Source organism: Azolla caroliniana, unplaced genomic scaffold (assembly GCF_043228905.1).
Source record: "Azolla caroliniana isolate FFs.n. ecotype wild unplaced genomic scaffold, voAzoCaro1.0.p SCAF_1, whole genome shotgun sequence".
NCBI lineage: Eukaryota > Viridiplantae > Streptophyta > Polypodiopsida > Salviniales > Salviniaceae > Azolla > Azolla caroliniana.
In genome coordinates this window covers 31,240,845-31,264,695 of record NW_028230436.1, presented here as the reverse complement: position 1 = coordinate 31,264,695, position 23,851 = coordinate 31,240,845, and the positions used below count along the sequence as shown (strand labels likewise).

General features: G+C 38.7%; 1 protein-coding gene across 1 annotated transcript; it reads left to right on the top strand.

Annotated features, from left to right (window-relative positions):
* Positions 1-8,530: 8,530 nt before the first annotated feature.
* On the top strand, positions 8,531-23,698 carry LOC147869715 (AMP deaminase-like). Its single transcript, XM_087332350.1, has 20 exons — positions 8,531-8,704; positions 12,273-12,729; positions 12,826-13,043; positions 13,145-13,337; positions 14,607-14,785; positions 14,873-14,924; positions 15,934-16,061; positions 16,139-16,318; positions 17,366-17,433; positions 17,551-17,693; positions 18,709-18,770; positions 20,782-20,895; positions 22,014-22,154; positions 22,245-22,397; positions 22,473-22,526; positions 22,616-22,726; positions 22,801-22,974; positions 23,058-23,138; positions 23,308-23,406; positions 23,494-23,698. Exons 2-20 carry the CDS (start codon positions 12,333-12,335, stop codon positions 23,560-23,562), a joined length of 2,616 nt encoding a protein of 871 aa, XP_087188476.1. The 5' UTR covers positions 8,531-8,704; positions 12,273-12,332; the 3' UTR covers positions 23,563-23,698.
* Positions 23,699-23,851: the final 153 nt, after the last annotated feature.

Sequence of the window (23,851 nt, the reverse complement as noted above, 5' to 3'; positions counted from 1 at the left end):
ACCGGCATCTGAAGGTGTTCGGGTGTCTCACATACGTGCATGTGGCAAAGGACCGGAGAGGAAAGTTAGATCCAAAGACCCGGCCATGCATATTCCTCGGTTACGGCGACGACGAGTTCGGCTACCGAGTATGGGACCCGGTCGACAAGAAGATATTCAGGAGTCGAGATATCATTTTCATGGAGGACAAGACGCTCGCCGACTGGGAGTCGGAGAAGAAGATGAAGAGCTCCAAGTCGACCGGTGAGGATAAACTCTACGAGGAGCAGTCCCGACCGGCAAGGGACCGGTTAACACTCGAAGACCCGGCCGAAGACGGTGAAGAAACAGAACCGGCTGAAGAAGATGAAAATGATACCGGAACCGGCCCCGATCCCGAAATGGATTCGGATGAAGAAGAAGAATCGGAAGAACCGGTTACCGAAGCTCCCGAACGGAGATATCCTCTAAGAGAGAGAAGGGCCCCCCGGAGATTTCCGGAACCAGAGCACGTGCTGCTAACCGACGAGGGGGAGCCGGAGAGCTTTGAAGAAGCAAAGCACGACACCCAGAGCCGCAGGTGGTTAAGTGCCATGCAGGAGGAGATGGATTCCCTGCATGAGAACCACACATATGAACTTGTGGAGTTGCCGAAAGGAAAGCGGGCACTTCGAAACAAGTGGGTGTTCAAGCTGAAACCGGGAGATGCCGGAAACCCCCAGAGATACAAAGCCAGGATCGTGGTGAAGGGGTTCCAGCAGAAGAAGGGCGTCGACTTCGACGAGATATTTGCCCCGGTAGTGAAGATGACCTCCATCCGGACGGTGCTGAGCATAGCGGCAAGCATGGACCTCGAGGTAGAACAGATGGACGTGAAGACGGCATTCCTTCACGGTGACCTCGAAGAAGAGATCTACATGCAGCAACCGGAAGGATTCGAGAAGAAAGGGAAGGAGCACCTGGTATGCCGGTTGAAGAAGAGCCTTTACGGACTGAAGCAGGCTCCCCGGCAATGGTACCGGAAGTTCGACTCCTTCATGACCGACGAAGGGTACCACAAAACGCAGGCTGATCACTGCGTGTTTGTGAAGAAGTTCGAAGGAGGAGACTCTCTAATACTCCTCCTGTACGTGGACGACATGTTGATCGTCGGACGGGACCAGGTCAAGATACGGATGCTGAAGAAGGCTCTTCACCGAACCTTCTCAATGAAGGACCTGGGTCCGGCGAGGCAAATACTAGGGATGCACATCATCCGGGACCGGAAGAAGAAGCAGTTGTGGCTGTCACAGGAGAAGTACGTGACGAAGGTGCTTCACCGGTTCAACATGTCGGAAGCAAGACCGGTCGGATCGACCCTCCCGGCAAACTGCAAGCTGTCCAGCAAGCAATGTCCCAAGACAAAAGCTGAAAAGGAGGATATGATGAAAGTGCCGTATGCCTCAGCCGTCGGGAGCTTGATGTACGCCATGGTGTGTACGAGACCGGATATAGGATACGCAGTCGGAGTGGTGAGCCGGTACATGAGCAATCCCGGCAAAGAGCACTGGAACGCGGTCAAGTGGATACTCCGATACCTGAAGGGCACAGCGAATGTGTGCCTCCGATTCGGCTCCGGTAAGCCCGAACTCGACGGCTTCACCGATTCGGATATGTCGGCTGATGCAGATACCAGCCGGTCCACATCAGGGTATGTGATGACGTATGCAGGGGGAGCCGTTTCGTGGCAATCGAGGCTGCAGAAGACGGTTGCGTTGTCAACCACGGAGGCGGAGTACATGGCAGCTGTTGAAGCCGGCAAGGAAGTAATATGGATGAAGGACTTCATTAGAGAGCTCGGTATCCGGCAGGAGGAGTACCGACTCTACTGCGACAGTCAGAGTGCAATCCACCTTGCGAAGAACGCGGCCTATCACTCCCGGACGAAGCACATCCAGCGAAGATATCACTGGATCCGGGAAAGGATAGAAGACAAGGAGTTCGTGCTGACGAAGCTCCACACGGACGAGAACGGGTCGGATATGCTGACCAAGGTGCTCACACCCGACAAGCTGGAAGCATGCCGGAAGAGGATCGGATTGGAGAGACATCCCATGCCGAAGTGAAGGGGGAGTTTGTTGGGATTACGGTCCCTCCGGATGGGATGTCCGGAGATGAATGACGGCAAGCCCGGTTGCGGTTACGGAACCGGATGATGAAGACCCCGGTTACGGAGCCGGATGATGAAGACCCCGGTTACGGAGCCGGATGATGAAGACCCCGGTTACGGAACCGGATGATGAAGACCCCGGTTACGGAGCCGGATGATGAAGACCCCGGTTACGGAACCGGATGATGAAGACCCCGGTTACGGAGCCGGATGATGAAGACCCCGGTTACGGAGCCGGATGATGAAGACCCCGGTTACGGAGCCGGATGATGAAGACCCCGGTTACGGAACCGGATGATGAATGTACCCGGAGAGAGATCCGGATGCGGAGACATATTTGTGAATATGTTTGCCAAGAGCCCTTGAGGCTATATTTGTAAATAGCCCGAAAGTCATATGTGTATAAATATGACTTAGGGCAAACAGTTTTATGTGGTTGTTGCTCATTGTCTGTTTTTCCACTTAGAGGGAGCGAAGTGAGAGCAGCCGAGAGAGAGAGAGAGAGAAACGAAGAGGTCGACGCCTCTGTGTAATACCGCCGCCTGTGGCGAGGACAGCGAGCTCAAGGTCGTCGCCTTGCAGCTCGCCATTGTATATTCCAGTGTATAGTGGTAGTTGGAGTCGTGCACTCCCGTGGTTTTTCCCGTTTAGGGTTTTCCACGTTATACCCTGTGTATTCATCTCTCTGTGTCTCTGTTTTCATTTTTCTGCTGCATTGATCCGTGTTGTCTCGGTTGTGGCCGAGAGGCGAAAGATTTGATAGCGTCAAAGCTTTACAATATGTACTTGTATGATGTGTGATGTGTGACAATAAGATATGCTTATTGTACTCGATGACTTATAGCATACAATATAGTAAATACAAAAAATCTGATCACTAATTTTAAGAATCAAAATATCCCCAATATTAAGATTCAATAGACCAAATTAACCTCCAATTTAGAAAGTGCATGAAAATTTTAAATTTTTAAAAATCTTCCTAAGAGTATCCTAAATTTCCTCTAGCATCACTTGTGCATATTAATAGTTCATCCAATCAACAACCAAACACAATAACCTCATCACAACCATGCTCCTTGATATCTATGGGTTCAACCAATCAACAATCAGACCTATCTCACCTCCTCCATGCTTTCTATGGCTTTCAATAAGTCCATATTGGACAAACATATGTAACTAATCACTCTAATTGCTTAATCCTTATCCTATTGTAGATTTTTGTGGGAATAAAAGAAAATGCATTCCACTTTGTCATACACGTTTCTCATGAGCAATCTTCAAAGAAAAAAGATTCAATAAAAGAGAAAAACAGAGAAAATAGAGAGAAAGAGAAAAAAAAAGACAAAATACATACTTCAGAGTGGTGTAGTGGCAAACAACAGATGTCGTGCAATCACCGAGAAGTGACAAGGAGCAACGAGTAGTGAGCGAGCCGGGAGAAATGGGTAACAACCAAGGATTAGGGAGTAGCGATGAAGGAAAGCAATGAGCAACGCGTGAAGAAGGAAGCAAGAAAAGAGAAAACATGTGGGAAATAGAAAGAGGGGGAAATTTGGGAATGAAACATTGGAAAAAATATACAATATAAATATTTTCCTATACTATAGAAATAGCTGGCTCATCCGGCTAGATTCCAATTGGTCAAAAATCTTGCCAGAATCGATTCCGGCTATCCATAATGGTTGTCACCGTCCGGCAAAGGTCCCGACTCCCAATTCAACCTTTGCCCAACACTACACACACACACAGAGATATATATATATGACATGGAAATTAAATTTTTAGCATGTCATTTGACATATATAATTTTTGGGCGCCTTTCGCATGAAAAATGAAAATTGTAAGTTTAGATGCCACTTAATGGACATTTTTATTCGGTGTATGTTTTTTACGGGCAAAATGGCCTTAGACGGGCATGACACTTGTCAAATTCCTGCCCTACCGTCTTGCCAATCGTCCTGGCTGACCTTCGATCTGTGAGCAATGGCTCAAACCGAACCGTTTACACCGCACGGCTTGAACTTGAACCAAACCGAACTTAACCCTTTAAACCGTTCGGTTACGGTCTCACAAGTTCGATTTGCTTCCAACCAAATTGTTGTTAATATGCTACTAATGCCTGAAACATAGATGTGATTACGAAGGATGAGAAAGCGATCAATAACCTTCAATGCTAATGCAACTATTCTTCGAAACTACAACGGGGCTTATAAATGAAGCTTCGTTGGAACTCCAAAACCCTACATTTCTTATTACGTGAAATGAGATATTTAGTTTAATAGTGAGCCTGTTGATATGTATTGGATGGCAACGTTTCTATAAAGTTTCAACCCCACAAATGACAAGAAAAAACGCTTGGATTATATGCTACATTTGTTTGTTTTCATTGTTCATTGATGCAAAACGTATCATGCACATAGTCTGTGTGAAGTCTTTCATAAACAAATTCAAAACTTTAATTTTAAGATGAAATCATGGCACACACATATATGTATATGTATATGTATGTCTGTATGCATACAAGAAAGTGTGCTTGCTCATTTTCAAAGATGTTGGGCCTCCTAAGATTAGGAGTATATGATAATTAAGAAAATTAACGAGCAACATAAGAATTTTAGAGAATATAACCAACCAACACAATGCTCAATTATTTCATGATTTTTCATTCACATAACGGGTTTGATCATCTTCATTGATCTAACTCCAATTTTCACTCCCAAAATGATACTTTAATATTCTTACTAAAAGCAAAATTACTAACAAAGTGGTTCTCTCGTATTGCAAATTGCAATATCATGAGTTGTTTTCAAAATCATAATCATTAATTTTCTTAGCTATGTGTTTAATATTGCAATTCTCATTTTTGGGAACTTCAATTTCACTAATCATGTATACATCACTTTGAAAACAAGGGAAATTGCCTTTAAATTTCCCAATCCCACTCAAGTAGCATTATCAACATGGTTGACTGACCAGAGAGGACAAATGTTGGGAAGGCGTACTAGATGTGCATGGTCAAAATTAGATCGTGGGCCAACATAGTCTATAGGTGCATGGACAACATTTCTGTCTAAACCTATAGATCAACAAATGATATTGATTAGTAATACAATGGGTGGGAAGATAATGTATTCTGCAATACAAAATGCCCTTTCTAACATTCAGATGCAAATTGGATATGCTACACATAAGTGGATGGGTTTATTTACTCCATTTGATGTTTTAATTCGAGTTAAAGCCTATATTGGGGACCAAGAGTGTATGAATTTTGATGTACAATATGATGGTAGGTTAATCTTTACACCTAAGGAAAATGATTTGTTTGGGTTTTGTTTGCATAAAGAAGCAAGGGTGATTGCAAATGATGGATAAATTTGGGTCGTAGACTCGGATCCTCAAAAGGTGATTATTTTGGGAGGATTTGGATTATGGAAAGAAGACCAATATCTAGATTAACTTGGGATCCTGGAGAATTATATTGGAAGGTGTGGATGCAAGATCACATCAAATACGTGCCTTTCTTTCAATATATTTGTGAAGATTGGTAGGAAAATGTTAGGTGCTAGATCATGGAAAGACCCAACTGCAAATGTTGTTTAGAGACGAAATGGACTTTCTCCACAACATCTCAAACAATTTTGGAAATGGCTATGGGGTATAAAGATGAGTAGAAAATTTGTTTGTTTTTTATGGTTGTTGGTTCATAAAGCTATACCAGTTAATGGGTGGCAAAAAGGAAATGTAGACAAGATGTGCCCTTTTTGTATGGATTTAATAGAGACCCCTAAACATTGTTTGTGGAATTGTGGTTTTGCTATGGACATATGGAAACGAATCATAAAATTATTAACTCCAGTATATCCTAGAGCAGTGTATACATGGGGTGCAATATTATGGGCGGTGGTACATGATAAACCTATGGTATATGAACAGGAGGAGATTGCAGATGTTGTTGTGATTTGGAAGACTCGATATTTGAAGGGATTTCAAAATGTGATTGAAAGACCTGCCCAAATAATTTCGGGAATTTGGATAGAGATTGTGCATAATCTCAGAGGGTTGTTGGATAGTATAAAAGGTAATATGCACCAAGCGGAGCTTAAGCATTTGGAGTTTCATGCCATTTGGGACATAGGTATATTTTATAGACGGTTTTTTTATAAGGTGGAGGGGTTTTACTCAACACTAAAGTATTTTTTTTTTTTTCCATAAAAAATATGCTCCATTGGTATTAAAATTAACAATGCCAAAGGCAATCTACAAATTGTACATAATAGTTTCCACTCCATAAGTATATATCGTAAAAAAAGGGACCAAATAAAGATGGCATTTGTTATGGCCTCTAAAAAACATCATGTTGCAGCCAACATTGGCTGAATGTGATTCCACATATACTGAAGCTCTTTAGTATACCCCTATTCAACCTATAAACAAATTCCTGGTTGTCCAATAGCTGTTCCCGTTCCTTGGCCTTTAATTTTCCTTTGTGAATGTCCTTTTGTACCACTTAGGTAATACAAAACTGCTCTCTCCAATCAAGCCATTGAGGTAATCTGCTACTTCTTGGCCGTAGTCTTCTTCAAGCTGAAACTCAGAACAGCCATACATTGATTAGACCATAATCTCATCACAACCATGCTTCATTTAACCCACATCAGTCATGTCTCCGATTAACGTCATTGCCCAAAAACCCCAGTTAGAAATTAGAAAAATATAGAGGACCTGTGGATATTTTGCATGTTTAACCTTATGGCGGGTTCTAATACTAATGTACTATCTTTTTTTTTGAAAAAAAAGAAAAAAAGAAGTAGCTTTATCAACATGATAATAATTCCAATCATATGACTTCACTTTTACTTTTGTCAGCACTTCATGTATACCTTTGATGTAGACATAAATATTGTGTAGCATTCATGCTATCTTTTTGTATTCGCAATATTCCTTAGCATATGCGTCATATTGTCAACGCTCAGGGTATCATTCCTAGTGCAAACGAATTTTCATGATGGGTGAAATCATATACGATGGCATACTAACATGACGATCTTTCCATCTCATAAACATAAAAAAAAGTAAGGGATATTAATCACACCATTGTAGGGGGTTAGGATTAAAATTATCATAATAATTGTCTTCATGAAAAGTTTGCGACGATTAGTAATTTATGTATTTAGGCTGATTTAACAATTTTTGCAACTCCAAAACATTCAAAGATTGAATCACATCAAATACATGACAACAATAGAGAAAATCAAAGAGAATGAACATCCTCCGCATAATATCATACAAGACGAGTGCATGTTGATGTCCAAGTAAATCAACAACATGGGAGATCATAAGGGTACCTAAAAATGGATTAGTGAACTTAACATCACAAGATGTAAAAATTGTGACAAAAGATTTTTGCTCAAGCAGTCGTGAACTTCTTACTAGTAGAACATGGAAATGGCATATGGTGTGACAAACCTTCATTGTCAATTTGTTATCGTCACACACACACGAACAATGTTGCAACTATATAAAGATAATGTATATCAATTGACGAATAGATTTCATAGGTACAAACAATACCAATGAGTTAGAAGAAGTTGACGATAACTCATTTCTAATATTCAAAAGGATTCAACAATTACACGTGCGAGGAGCTACATCATGTCAACGATTTTGAGAATGTGGACTCCGTGATTAGTTATTGTTAATCAAATTAACTTCTGTCTGAGTAGGGTCTCTTACCAGAGAGCAAACACAATACTACTTCCAAACCAAGCAAGGACATCTCCCATATGTCACCTCCACCCAACATGAAAGGTACTCTTAAAATCCGACTTTGTCGACATTGGTTAAGGAAGTATCAAGAAGAAACAAGGGAGCTAGAAAGATACAACCAACCATTGACAAAAAGGTTTAACCTTACTTCAAGAGTGAAACCATGGTATACAAAAGGAGGCAAGACAAGAGAGTGTGCAGATATACATCTATCTATCTATCTATATATCCACAAGAGGACATTTGAATGCAAGGTCTCCTTTTGATGGGCAAAGGAAATCGAGTCATGAAGAAGAATCTTGACATACCAACCAACACTACATACAGTCTACAATACATTGGTCTTGCAGCGGGCACGTGAGCGGAGGAAAAAAGTAGATAAGATATAGGATGGTAGGCGATGAATGGGGTCCCATGGAGCTTCTCCATTAGGGCAAGAGCACAAAGTATGCATTTAAAATGAGCTCTACTCCACTTTCTCCCAAGAGTTGTTTCTTTGAACTTTGCACCACGACAAAATTATGGAGCCTCTAAAATGATACCATCGAATATACATAACATTACGTGACCTGCTTTCTTATTATTGGATTGGGCGTGCCCCCCCCCCCCCCAACTCTCTCTCTACGATCCTCTTCATCCCTCTCGCTGTCTTTTTTGTTGTTTGGGCATCGAAGGAAGATGCTTTGGATTTAGGGCTGAATGCTCATTGATTTTGGGTTGCCCCCCGTTAGTTGACTTTTGTATGTATACACTCTCTTCCACGCTTGAAGAACAGAGGACGGCACCACAAGTCAAAGCCAGCTGAAGAAGGTAACTTATTTACTCCCCAATTTCGTATGAGTGACATTAGACATTAGAGACTGCTAGAGAGAGAGAGAGAGAGGGAGGGAGAGAGATGATGATCAGGATGATATATTAATGTCCACTAGTCCTTTTGAACCCATCAATGTCTACAAAGATCTATCCCCAGCAGCTATTATAGGTGGGATAATTTAAAGCGGATAATACAAAGAGAAAAACGAAAGATTTACGTGAAAATCGCACCTGTCTTTGAATTTTAGTGTTAAGATTTTCCACGAGTTTGGTTCTGTGGTCACGTGGACCAGCACAACATGGTAGTAATTTGTGGAGTCCATGCTGGATGTCATCACATGTAAACCATTTTGAAATGACAAGTTCTTTTGTTTTTTGATAGGTCACTTATTGTCCTTTTCTGCTCAATTTTCAGCCAACCCCCAGTTTCTATTTTAAATGCGTGCGAGCATGCATGCATCAGTATGACACCACATCTTGCTCAATTGGGCATGGTATCTGGATGTCATTGTGGGCCTTGACTACTTTTCTTTGGTAATTTTCTCAATACCAAGCGTTAACATGGCCGCAATAGTACTCAAGCTTAGATATAACTTGACTTCCAGTGCGGCTGAATAAAAGACGAACTCATGTTCTCCTGTCCCTTTCTTTTTCTTCACATTCACATCCAAATATGCTTCAATATGTCTTCTTGTGCCTTCTTGCAAATCATTTCCGGAGTTCTTGATTCCAGCTGAACCAAAGAAATTGCTTTATGGGTTTTCTGTGGTAAGCATCCAAATTTGCATGCAGTCTTGGGAGACGAGTTCAAGGCATTGTCCTTAATTTTCAATATCTACTTGTAAACTCTTTGATGGGCATGTCACTTAGTTTCTAGGAGCATTATGGAGTATAGGGTTGTGCCCTTAGCCCTGAAATGATATAGTAGATTTTTTATTTATTTTCTCTATTCCTCCTTGAGCTTGTTGAAATACTGCCTCCCCAAATGCCAATTCCATAAAGCAGATGTTGCACTGCGCATGGATTGATTAATAGTTCTGTAATCTCCCAACTTTAGACTGTGATCAAGTGGCAAACATTTCTCAAACATATAGTATTGAGCTATCCAAGCCTCCGTTCTCCTAGTTCGACACTTGCTCCCAGTATGTTGGCTAGGGTATGTGAACTCTTAAGGTATTTGAAATTATGAACTGTTCCACTGCTGGCTGCTGGTTTTCAGATTTAACAATGCTTACCACCGTGTCTTTGGTCTTAGCCATGTTGACTCCTACGAATGCTATGATCTAAAAGCTTTTGCAGTCTCATACAACAGTCTACATAAATAAGAAGCAGTACTTTGAAATGCCCAATGACTATTTTTGCCTCATGTTCTATTATCCTTTCTTGAATTAACGCTTCCAGTTGGTCAATGCATATAACGAATAGAGTGGATGACAGCGGACATTCTTGCTTGGCTCCATAGTTTTCATGAAATCTCTAAAGAAAACCTTTATCTGTCTTCAACTGGCATCTTATTTTCTTGTATAACTGGACCATAACCATGTGATTGGTGAGCTGATTTCTACTCCTCCTTTGCATAATGATTTCATCCACTTATCTTGCCAATCTTGAAGAAAACCTTGTATTATGGTCTGACTTAGTAATGCATGTGCCTGCTCTTTAGTCATTGGGCCAGTCTATTTGAGCATTTCTGACTATCAGTAAAGTATATATGCAGTCTTGCCATTTCAATTTTTTTTTCATGCATTTTGTTACTTGTGCTTCAAAGCTTCCATGTGAATTAAGGGAACCCTGTCAGTCATGGGTGTTTCCTCTTTCATGTATAATTGTTCCACATTTATCACGATTTCAGCCGACGAGTTTACTTCCATTCACATGTCTCCTGGTTGTGTTATTAGTGTTCTTGAACAACTTTTACTTGCGTCTCTTGAGTTCTAGCAAGAATACTCCCAAGCGTTGTCGGTCAAATATTCCATTAGATCGTATCGTGGGGCCAAAATGTTGATTAAAGAGGCACTGGTATCTATCTATTATTTCATAAAAAATAGTACAGTGGTAAACATAGCCTTCTTCAAATTGCACTCCCTGATGACACAATTGGCAGATTCTTTCTCCTAGAGGCGTGTGTACAGATCAATCTCTAACTAATATGAAAAGTTCTGCAACTACCCTATCACATTGTGGAGTGCATGTGATAGATGTATATCCACATAGGAGGGCCTCATTAAATCCATCCTATGATGTGGAAAAAGTGTGCCTCATACTAGGACATCTTTCTACCAAGAAATGTTGTGGCACTGATCCATGTCCTTCCGTCATCCAATTTGATAGTATTGGTTGGGATCACTATATTCTTTTCCACTTTGGTGATGATCAGATGGTGAAAATCTGAGCTATATTAGAATGGGGGTACTGCATTTTTGCTTATGCCATGTGACGCAAACCATTGTTGTTTTTCAGCATACCAACAATGGTTATCTCTGTGTTTTGGGAGTTGTTTTAATTATGTAAGTGCCAACTTGACTATCTTTGTTAGGGAGCTTCCAAATCCGTTGGATATTGGTCACCGATTGGAATAATGTCTTGGTGATTATTGGGGCTGCTTCCATCTCTGCCATGAATTATATCATGGGGCACAAATGCTTTGTTCCTTACCATCCGGGCAATCATCAGCACAATCTCATCAACTTATAGTAATATCTGTATGCCTATTGCCCGCTAATCGTGCTCCCGAACTGCCAAATCTCTCTATGTAATGCGATACCTCATCTATATAGATACCAAAGAGAGTGGGTGGTAGTGGGCATCCTTCTTTTATTCTAATTGCGCTAGCCACAGCCTCTGACAATCCATTGAGAGATTGCACTTTTCCTGACAGGGATTTATAAAGTGCATCGATTCCCCATTGCATATCTATGGGAACACCAAGGGCTTCTAGCCACTGCATGAGTCAAGCAGGTGGTATAATGTCAAAGGCTTTTCAGAAATCCACAAAGCAGCAATAAATGTTTTAGTTTGCTTTTGTCTTTCTTATTTCATTTTGTTCCTGAATGTTGCGTTGGCATATTGTGTTTCCATTAGGCAAAGTTTGTCACATCTATCAATGATTGTCGTTTTCACTTTTGAGCAGTTGATATTGCTGGTTGTGTAATTGTATGTGACCATCGATCGTTTGATAGGATATGTATGCCAAATTACTTGGAAAGAAGTGAAGGGAAGACAAGAAAAGCAACAACGAAAGTTAACATCCTCGGAGGCCAGGGCAGACATATGGCACAAAATCTCTATTGCACTCTACTTCAGGCTGCATAAAATTCCTTGATGATCACTATACATCATGCTGGCTTTGTACTTCATTGACTATCAAATAAAAAAGTGTGAATATCCAAATTCTATAATTAAAATAGTTGTATGTGTCTATGTATTAGGCGCATGCCAGAGAATTTTGTGAGGTATCCAAAAATGGATTCAGGCGATCAAAACAGAAAATAGGGTTTAAAGTTTTTAATTGTTCTTATATGATATTGATACTTAAACTTAAAGTGGCTTTATTGTATGAGGCCAGACTGCCTTTGCCCAAGTTTCAAGGTCATCAACTACGTAGAGGATTCAGGTGACCAACAATATGGAAACATCAAAGAAAATATCACAATGGGCTGCATTAGCTGCAACAGCTTTTATAAGTGCAAGTGTTGTTGCTGTGTCTGCATTTTGGCTTCATAAGAGGGCTATTGACCGCTTGCTGGATGGTCCCTATACTCTTCCTGCCACAAATGATGTCTCTGATGAAAAAAAAAGTCGTCGGTCAACAAAGAATACTGGTGGTCGTGCACCTTCTCCATCTCAAGGCTGGCGTGTTAGAAGCTCCTCTTACAGCAGGGATCATAGCTCTGCATCTGTTGCAGAGAATTTACACCAAGGTAATGCATATGATGGATCAAAGTCACGAGGTTTTTCCAAATCGGAGTCAGACATAAAATCTATTCAATCTGGACTTCCGAGAGTTCATACACACAAGGAAGGTTTGGTCAAATAACTTTGATGGATATATATATTTAGTTGGCATACCTTTAATTGGATCTAAGAAGGTTCAGCTTACAGAAACAATAAAATTTCAGGTGTTAATAGTCAATTGAAGAGTCCAACAAGGAAATCAACGCCTTTAACAAACTCTATTTTAAGGCCAACAACTCCAAAATCACCAGCTGCTGGAAGTACATTTGAAAGCAGGGAAAGTTCTGAAGGTGAGGAGGCTCTGAGTGACAATGATGAGCACGAGTACGAGGATGTTGTTAATGGTAATGGGCATGGAATAGATGCAACAGTTCCAAGAAAGGTATTGACGTACATGTAAACTCATTGAACCATTTACTTCTACTAAGATAGTTGAAAGGTGTCAATGGAAGTGATTGTTATTGGAATAAATATCTGAAACAGGAAGATGGTGTAAAAGGTTCATTATCTTCAGTTGCTCTTAAGGAACTTGCAAATGGAGGTGGAGATAAACTGATGATAAGGTCGCACAGCATTCCTGGAGAGCTTCATGGTGCGCCTGATCCCGTGGCTGCCGACATTCTTAGAAAAGAACCAGAGCAAGAAACCTTTGTTCGGTTAGAGATCACACCAATCGGTATGTTTAATTCTATTTTTGTTTCCCTCGTGTCCCAGAGTGTTGGTAACTATGCATAGAATCTATTTACATATTTGTGTATATCATAAATCTGTATTTGAGTATGTAGGATATATAGACACCTTTCAGTGTAGGAATATAGCTATTAACGATCATATATGTACTATGAATATATGGGGGGGTTGTATAAATATATATCCATGTATACAGCTCTAGGGTCAAAATAGAACAGATGAAATTTGAAATATCAAGGAGAAAGAGTGTATGGAATGCTTCTACAGATGCTCGTACTGGCACTTCCAGATCTGTCGCCACATTTGAGAAATCCTGGTTGTTGCATTTGTGTATATTGCTTTTGGAAAACCTTCAAAATTAGGCAAAAGGTCAATTCTGGTGGACTTTTTGTACATCTATTACAAAGTTCCTTCTCTCAAATTTGAAAAGTAAAGAAAGTCAATAAATAGATATAAGAAGAGAGTCTGCTTGTCATATATTAGCTCTTGCATAGCCATGTTTGGAGGGGTAATTTTGGAGGTACATATGCAAAATACAATCATTTAAGTGTTCTTTTGGTATAGTTGGCTCATAATACTTATGAGATAATATTGTTATTGTGCTAGGCGTGATAGATATGATGTGCACCACTTGTTTTCAGAATTAGAGTCAATGTACAGACTTGTTTGTATATTTGCTGGTTTTTGTTTGGTCTACAAGGAAATTAAGTTGGCTCATAATATTTATGAGATAATATTGTTACCGTGTTAGGCGTGGCAGATATGATGTGCACCATTTGTTTTCAGAATAAGAATCAATGTACAGATTTGTTTGTATATGTGCTGGTTTTCGATTGGTTTATCAGATAAAAATATAAACCTGGGAATCGTATTGATCTTAAGTGCTTGGTTTTCATATGATGAGTCTGTCTATGACATTATATTTTTTGTTTACATATTTTTCGTGTTTCTATGATATCTTATTTCTGCCCTTTCATCTAATAATTACACAAAATGATATTGTATTGTTTTCTTTTGGACTGAACTTCGTTGAGCTTTTGGCTAATTTGCTTGCTGTTCTCCTTCATTCAGCTTTATTCTGTGTTTGTCCTAATTGTAAAGATCAGATGGAGTCAGCTGAAAAGTTGTAAAATGGGGGAAGAGAGTTCACATGTACCTTAAAAGTTGAAGAACTTAATTTGATGTATAGGGTTACTCCTTTTAAAAAGCCTGAATTCATACTTTTTAGCTTCTCATGTTAAAAAAATGGTTACAGAGGCTCCATCACAAGAAGAGGAGGAGGTGTGCATGATGCTGCAGGATTGTCTGGAACTTCGTAAGAAATACGTATTCAGGGAGCAAGTGGCACCTTGGCATATAGAAACAATTACTGATCCAAGCACTCCTAAGCCAAACCCAGATCCTTTTCACTATGAGCAAGAACCAGCATCCAAGGTATTACTTTGCTTTCTCTGTATTTTCATCTTCTGCTATGTAGTCAAGTACTAAGAATAGTTCTCTTATTGAGGATTTCCTTTGCAGCATGTATTTCGAATGGTAGATGGAGTTGTTCATGTGTTTGCTGATGAAGAAGGTACAAATATGGGCTTCTGAATTTGTAGATACGTTTTTAATTATCTTCAGCCTAGAAAACATCTGTATGTAAAAATAGTCTTGTAAGATGGCAAGAAAGCACATTAAAATGTCTAGAAGCAGTAACTTACTGTACTAGAAAAAAATACACAATTCTTTTCAAATCTTGGAGCACGAGTTATCATGCTATTAATTCAAGTGTAATATATAAATTATTGTTACCTCGTCTCACGTCTTGCACATCTGATAGTGTCAATCTGCTTTTCTAATGATCTGTAGAGTAAATAAAAATATCAAGGCTTACATGCGTGAAACATGAATGGCAAGAAGGCACAACAAAATTTCAAACTGATCCTATATTACATGTAAAGAGAAACTCATCACATCCCTGTATGTTGCATCCAGGATTTCTACATTGCCTTCTCTACATAGGTACGTGAATCCAAATTTGAAGGAAAAGTAAAAGCACTGAGGGCCATCGAAGCATTGTGCATGGGATCCATTAAAAAATAGAAGGCAACCTTCTAATTCGTAAAGAGATTGCAATGGTTGACATGTAACACAATGTCTTGTTGCATCTGCCTAGTCATGAAAAGATGCTGGGATATAGAAGTCTTTTGAGATAGATTGTATACATATGATTCTCCTCCTGATCATGATTTAACCCACACTAAGAACACTAATCTGCCGAGTCCAGATGTCTATAAAAGAAGCTCCTTCTGAGAGGCTTGTGCTTCTGTTGAGTTTGCCTGGTGGTCTGTCCTATGCAAAAGCATCCTACTGTGGTTATGAAAGTGGCCTAGGTAATTGGAGGAGCGTACTGTCCGATGAAGATGCTTAATTATGTATTTGGTTTAATGTAATTAGAAACTTGGTTTGGCAAGGTTCATTGTCAATAATTTCTGAGTACAAAAGTTACAATCATCTGCTTCCTTCGAATCTATGTAAATTTCTTATTCGTGGGATCTAATATCTGATGTTCACTAACATGATCAATAATTTTGTTTCAGCCACAGAAGAACTTTTCCCAGTTCTTTGTGCTACAGAATTCTTTACTGATATGCATCGGATATTGAAGATAGTAGCACTTGGAAATGTTCGCACTCTCTGTCATCATCGCCTCCGTTTGTTGGAGCAGGTATTAAGATCTATATTTTGTATACAAAATTGAAGTCTAACTCATCCTAATACCTATTCTTTATCTTGAAACAACAGAAGTTCAGTCTACATCTAATGCTGAATGCTGATCGTGAGTTTCTAGCTCAAAAGAGTGCCCCCCATAGGGACTTTTACAATGTCCGTAAAGTTGATACACACGTTCACCATTCTGCATGCATGAATCAAAAACACTTGCTACGATTCATCAAATCAAAATTAAGGAAAGAACCAGATGAGGTAAGGGAAATGAATGGCAGAATTTCTTGATATCTTCTTTAATTGAAAGGACAGGTGTTATTCACATATCTCCTTGCAAAAGCTGAATATAGTTTTAACTTTTATCAAGGGTTCCTTCCATGAGTTACAGATGTCTTCAAACATTGAAATTCTCAGTCACTAATCTCTCCAATCTCTTTTCATTGTACGTGCACAAGTAACATAACTATCTCTCTTATACCACTTACTTTTGGTTGGGCGTGTGCCGACTCATTGATTCAGCTTTAGTTATTGGTAGTATGTATTACAAGGAGCTGAGGAATGAAGAAATGCAGTCATTAGGGTCCATTAGGATAGATTTATCAGCAGTTATGACATTAGCTGCATGGACTTCATCATGTTATTCTTAGTATCTTTTGAACCTTCATTTGGTCTCTCAATATAAGTTGCCAAATATTTTATTTTCAATGGCAAACTGTGCATGTTGGCCTACCAAGTTGTACCTAGGAGACAGAGTGGGCCATGTCCTGCATGTAGCATGTGCGTGGACCCTAGTCTTTTTCTTTGTGTGCTGGCTTGCACACTGGATATATATCTATTGGGCGGCATTCTCTAATTACAATGTATATTGGGTGTACATTTCTTTATGCTCACAATGACAGGATACTCTAGAGGCCCTTTCTTTGATTGATCTCTTTAAGACATTTTTTGGCAGTACACTTACGCATAGTGGTTCATTTTGGATGGTTCCGCTCAGCATTCATTGTAATTCCATAGCCATGGTCCTTGTATTATTGCTTTTGTACAAGCATCAAAATTATGCCATTTGGCAATTCTTATTTTTTTTCATACACTTAATATAAAGAAAGCCTTTTCCTACTTAAATGTTGTATTCTCCAAATAAGTAGTCTATGTTGCTGCTGCTTTTCATCAGATGTGAAATTCACCTTATTTTATTTTTTGCATATGTGTCTGCATTATGTTTGCATATATAAATTTTATTTTGTACGTTGTGATTGTCGATTTGTAAATCCATAAAGATTGATGGATTTGTATACCTTTTCTCAGGTTGTCATCTTTCGAGATGGAAAATATTTGACCCTCAAAGAAGTTTTTCTCAGCTTAGATTTGACTGGGTAAACGTTAAGCTTTTGCATTTACAATTATTTGCTGAATCTGCCATTTGTGTTTTACCTGCACACATTATGTTTTGTTCTAAATACTGATTATAGATTTCTTGTTTGAGGGTTTAGGTACGACCTGAACGTGGATCTATTAGATGTACATGCTGATAAGAACACATTCCATAGATTTGATAAATTCAATCTAAAATATAATCCATGTGGTCAAAGTAGACTCCGAGAAATTTTCTTGAAGCAAGATAATCTTATTCAAGGTGTGTTTCCAAATTCGTTGGATCAGATCTTGTGAACTATTGTTCTGATAATGATTAATAAGCACTAAAGTGAAAATCATGCACGTTTTTGTGTGATTCTTTGTGGGTTGATCCAAATATGTACGTGATATATGTTCTTGATAAATTAAACAGAGGTAGGTGTGATACATAAGTTCATGAATTTGAGCATTTATTGTGTATGTGAGAAAGAAGAAAGAATGATATATTAACATCTTTTAGAAGTCCAAAATGGCCTGCGAGATATAACAAGAGATTACATCTTAAAATGTAGTCTTCTATTTTAGAACAACAAACCAAAGTAAATCTAGCTAAATATAGTGTGCTATAGAATCTAGTTAACTAAGCACTTAAGATTCTGAACTTAGATAGAATGAAACTTATGCCTTCAAAACATCGTCCTCTCCAAGATGGAGAGAACTCTGAAGTGAAGGAAGACCCTTGCCAGGTGATAATGTACTTTATTTGTCGATGACAGTTGTGTCCTATGTACACGACACGTTGCTATTTCCTGACCTATTGTAACCCCTTTTGAGTGTCATGGTTGAAACCCACTTGTATAGCCATTGCTTGATTTGTATGAGTGACGGAGCTAAGAAAGTTGTGATGCGTCTCTGTTGACGAGCTGTTATGGTTACATTCTTGTCCTTCAGCAACTTGTCTCTATGCCTCAAGTTCAAAGCACTCTCAGTCTTGAATATTCCGTTACCTTGCATAGTGGGCCAAACCCGTGTTTGAAGAAGCAATGGTACCTCCCTTCTATTTCATAAAAAAATTATAATTTTGTACTCCCTGTCGTTTCCTATGGATATTATTTGCCTAAAAGGTTGGAGAACAATAGACCACCCTTCTGAGATTATGCATTGTAAATAAGAAATAATATGTACAATTGAAGTAAGAAGCATGTAGAGTATCAGAGGAAAATTTAATATTTTCTGGCAGGAGCATTGGCTTCAATATAGTCACTTAATAATGATAAATCGCGCTCCATGTGTAGGACGATTTCTGGCTGAGGTGACAAAGCAAGTTTTCCAGGATTTGGAACAAAGCAAGTATCAGGTATTCTTATCACTGCGTGATTATGTTTCTAATTGGACAATGAATCTTAATGTTTGTGGCTTTTAGATGAAAAACTAGAGTGAAAGTAATAAAATAGTCTTGTGATTTCAGATATTAAAATGGTGTATTTATACTTTGTGGCACGTGAATCATAGTTCCATGAAATATGCATAAGATGATACATCTGCATGCCTTAAGCAAGGCATTTTCGTAGAACTAAAGTGATGCCATTGCATGCCTTCAACAAAGGCCCTAATTTTTTTTCTGTGAGCTTGCAGGATTTAACAGTTTATTATCATTAAAATACTTTTTAAATTTTTAAATATCAGAGTCATATATTTGTAACTTCAATATTTAACATTTGATTGTTTTCTCACCAGAAATGGTATGCTGATGTGTTAGTATTCTCTAATTGGTATGCTGATAGTATTTGGCAATATTCTCTAATTGTTAGAGACAGCCAACTTATTCTCTTTTCTAAATAATTTTAATTCAACCCACATCTCCCATTGAATGGAAACACATCTGCGGTGAAGGTGGAAAGATGGTCAAGTGAATGGTTTAAAAAGGGAGTCATGGTGAATGAGGGATTGTTTCTAAAGTGTATTTGTCTCATGTCCCTGAAGTGCTTTTTTAATGGACAAATAACAAGGCAAGTACCAGATCAGAGGAAGTTCTTTGTGGTAAAGGAGGCCTTCGTGCATGCATCTCAAGGAGCAGGAAATATGACCACTTTCGTACTTAACAACTCAGAATGAATGACAAACATCTCTTTTGCATTGCAAGGAATTATAAGTATGTGGCTGTCACTATACAAAATCAGGCTCAAGATGCAACTTGAACTCTTTGGTCTCTTGTAGCTACATAAAGCTGGATGAAAAGCTTTGAGGTAATATAGTGGCCAGTCTCTTGTAGCTACAAATATCATAATGATGAAAGCTATACAATGCTTTAGTACCATAGCTTCCACTGCAACAGGATGATGGTGTAATCCACATTGTTCTGCTTCCGTAGGAGAGTGGTTCTCTCCTCTCTGGCTACAAGTCAATCAAGAGCTACCAACTGGGGCCTGAAGTAGAACACTTGAAAGGAGTTACAGTAGATCAGGCAATAGCAATGTATCGTGCATAATACATATAGGCCACGATAATCAGGATAATGACCCTGACATATAACTGGTCATTATCAACCCACAATGTTGTGTCAAAGATTTCTCCATCTTGGAATGGCCTTATGTTGGAGATCTTTCCAAGCAGAAGTTTCAGTCTATCTAGGTTCAGAGCTTAGATAACGAGATTTTTTATTATCCTATATTTTTGCTTTGTTGTTCTCAAATATGAGATAACATTTTAAAGACATAATCTCTTGTTTGGTGTTATGTGCCATTTGGCCTCTTAAAAGACATTGATATATCATTCTTTCTTTCTGGTGAACTGTAAGAGAAATGCTACTTTTGGACAACATTCTTCCTGGCGCTGCCCAGTTTGACAAATAGAAGTAGATCTTTCATCTTATGAGGAGGTTTCATGCAGACTGTCTCTTTTCTCTCATTTTAGGCATGCTAGACAATGACATTGTGATCGTGGTAGTCTTCCGTTGATGGAGAGTTGGTCTTCCCCTTATCTGCATCGTTATTAACCACATACATTGTCCACCCATTCTGATAATATGTTTCCATCTCCCGATAAGGAAATTGCAAAGCGGTTAAATAGATTGGGCAATAGGAGTTTGTCATGTACAGGCTCTGGTCTCATGGACAATGATCTCACCAGCCTTGCCTTTGACAAATAAAGGCATCACTGTGCTTTCATTGCTTTCTTTGGAGATCGTTCCATTTTGGACTGTCCTATGCTAGAGATCATTTGAAGATTTTTTCTTTTTCTATCTGACTTGAGAATTGTACGTGTAAAATAACAAGATTCTTTAGTTACTTTCATTTTTATTTACATTTATTTTGGATTTATGTTCTAAAAGACAAGATAACATTTTTTATCTTTGTAATTATTTATAGATGGCAGAGTATCGGATATCTATTTATGGCAGAAAACAAAGTGAGTGGGATCAACTTGCCAGCTGGTTTGTCAATAACGAATTGTACAGTGAAAATGTGATTTGGCTTATCCAGGTAGTATGGTGAATGTGCATTGTACATCAAATTCTACTAATAGTGTTTTTCCGTCTTTTCTCTGGATGAATATATTCTTTTACCTAGCTATGTTTATGGAACAAGGATGAGAATCCTACGGATCAAGGGGTTTTCAATGTGTGGAACTTGCATAATTGATATTTATGTTCCAAAAACTGCATTTGTAAGGATCTGAAAAATGAGAATAAAATTACTGAAAAAAGATCATTTATGGATATATACTTGGAATAAAAAAGTCATGGATTTAAAACTAAAACTGCAACTGTCAACATGGTGTAGTGTATCATATTTTTCCAAACGCATAGTTAGAGACTTGACAATTCACATTCAAGAGTGCAAGACTGGCGATCCTTTTAAAGTGCATCATAACTTTTGTTGGCTTACCTGTTGTATACCAAAATGTTATGTGGAGGAATTGACCTAAATCCATGAACTCCTATGCCTTAAAAATGGGGTACATGGTAGCATGGATCATGGGGAATAATATGTGAAGTCTTGTAACATAGATTTGACTGCTGTCCCCTAAATGTATCATTCATGGAGGGTCTGGATCTTTTCCATCTTGTTTCTGATACAGTCTGTGATCTGTGACACAATGCCTTGTCAATTATGTATGGCAGATGCTGAAATCTAACCTTTGATAAGGGGTGTGTAATGTTTCAACAGAGAAGAACGTGACTCCATGTCAGAACTGATGGCTTGGTTTCAAAAAATGCTCTTCAAAAGTACCATACCCTTAGAAGAAAACTTGTAAATCATCTAGTATGAACTCACAATTTGGGGATTCTAGCTAAATCTGTCTGTCTTTATGCTACTGCCTGCAACACACAAGTTTTATTTGAGAGGGATATCTATTAAAAACCTTGAACCATATGGGATCCCTGAAAGGACATCGAGTTTCTTATTGCAATCTAATTAAGATGCCGAAGCATGATAGAACAAAAATTACCTTGTATACTACTGCTATTTCTTTGCCTATTCCATTTATATTTTACAGTTTATGTCAGCTGATTGTATAGGCTTTAAACTGCATGATTGTGATCTCATCAGGCATTTATTTTTTGTCCGTGCTAATTATTATTTGTATTTCCTTCCAGCTTCCACGTCTTTACAATATTTACAAAGAAATGGGGATTGTTAACTCATTTCAAAATATGCTGGATAATGTGTTCCTTCCTTTATTTGAAGTCACTGTTGACCCTAATTCTCATCCTCAGTTACATGTGTTCCTTGAGCAGGTAGGTTTTGTCTTTTGTTTTGAGGCTTCTCACATTATTATTTTGTGTTCTGTTTTCTTATTAAGGATATGGATTGTGTTTTCTATGTAGGTTGTGGGTTTTGACCTGGTGGACGATGAGAGTAAACCAGAGAGGCGACCAACTAAGCACATGCCAACACCTGATGATTGGAACATCATCTTTAATCCTGCATATTCTTATTACGCATACTATGTGTATGCCAACCTTTATACACTGAACAAGGTATAAAGGCACCACCATTTTTCATTTATTTCTCATGGAAAGAAGTGTTTATGATAATTTTTTCCAATTGTGAAGCTTCGTGAGTCGAAAGGGATGAGAATAATTAGGTTTCGACCTCATGCCGGTGAGGTAAGTTTTTGGCGTGAGATGATTTCTTACATAGATTTCCTTGAGTTTTTCATTGGATACTTGAACGGTGAGATGGTCACTGCATCCAGGCAGGTGATCTTGATCATCTTGCAGCAGCATTTTTGCTTACTCACAATATAGCACATGGAAATAATCTACGCAAGTCCCCTGGTCTGCAGTATTTATTTTATCTTGCTCAGGTATGATCTATGCATTTACTTATTGAAGGCTTTCTAGCATTTCTCTAACAATTTGATTATTTCTTCTTTCATAGATTGGTTTGTGTATGTCTCCACTAAGTAACAACTCTCTGTTTCTCGACTACCATCGGAATCCTTTTCCGATGTTCTTTTCACGCGGACTGAATGTCTCACTATCAACGGATGACCCCCTACAGATTCACCTTACAAAGGAGCCTTTGGTTGAAGAATACAGCATTGCAGCTCAGGTAAACCAAATGATTTGTATATTGTGCTCCTAAAAGTGGATGTCATCATGAAATCCTAGACCTTTTTCATGTTTGCTTGCTAGGTCTGGAAGTTGAGCCCATGTGATTTATGTGAAATTGCAAGGAACTCTGTTTACCAATCAGGATTCTCACATTCCCTGAAGGTATGCATGTATATCTGTATCTGTTGATAGTTGTATATTGTTTATGAAACGCTTCATGCATACCAACTCTCAACCTTTAATATATGCTAACCTGAAACTCTTTATATATAGTAATCTGAAACCTGTCATATATAATGACCCTAACTTTGTGCTTCCATTTTGTTTTCAGTTACACTGGGTTGGAAATAACTACCATAAAAGAGGCCCAGAAGGAAATGATGTGCACAAGACAAATGTGCCTCACATGCGAGTCGAGTTTCGGCATGAGGTATGTCATCTCATGCTCACATCTCATCATATCATGATACACTGTTGTGGGGTCTGATTCATTGTACTGTTTGGTGTGTACTCTTAGGTGTGGAAAGAGGAGTTGAACTATGTATATCTGGGATATGCCCCAATTCCGGATGAAATTGATTCTTGAGTCCTTTGCCAATAGTAAAAAAGAGCTATCAGTGATAAGTGAATGACCATATCTATATCATATTTATGAGCTATTATTATGTAAGAAAATGGGCAGTTTACTTTGATCTTAGTATTTAATAAGCAATTCACTAGTATAGATTGTATGGAACTTGAAGGAATCGATTAATAAGCAATTCACATTACAAGATTAGATATAAAACAACATTACTCTATTTTAATGTTATAGTTCGCCATAGTCTTGATTGTGAAAAGCTGGCATAGAAAGATGAAAAAGTTATAGTACAAAT

What these genes read in the sequence shown, in the direction of transcription:
- LOC147869715 (XM_087332350.1), top strand. Translation starts at nt 12,333, where the DNA reads ATGGAAACATCAAAGAAAATATCACAATGGGCTGCATTAGCTGCAACA. An exon ending in ACCTTTATACACTGAACAAG is followed by an intron (nt 22,398 to 22,472) that starts GTATAAAGGCAC and finishes CCAATTGTGAAG; the next exon opens with CTTCGTGAGTCGAAAGGGAT. An exon ending in TTCGACCTCATGCCGGTGAG is followed by an intron (nt 22,527 to 22,615) that starts GTAAGTTTTTGG and finishes CACTGCATCCAG; the next exon opens with GCAGGTGATCTTGATCATCT.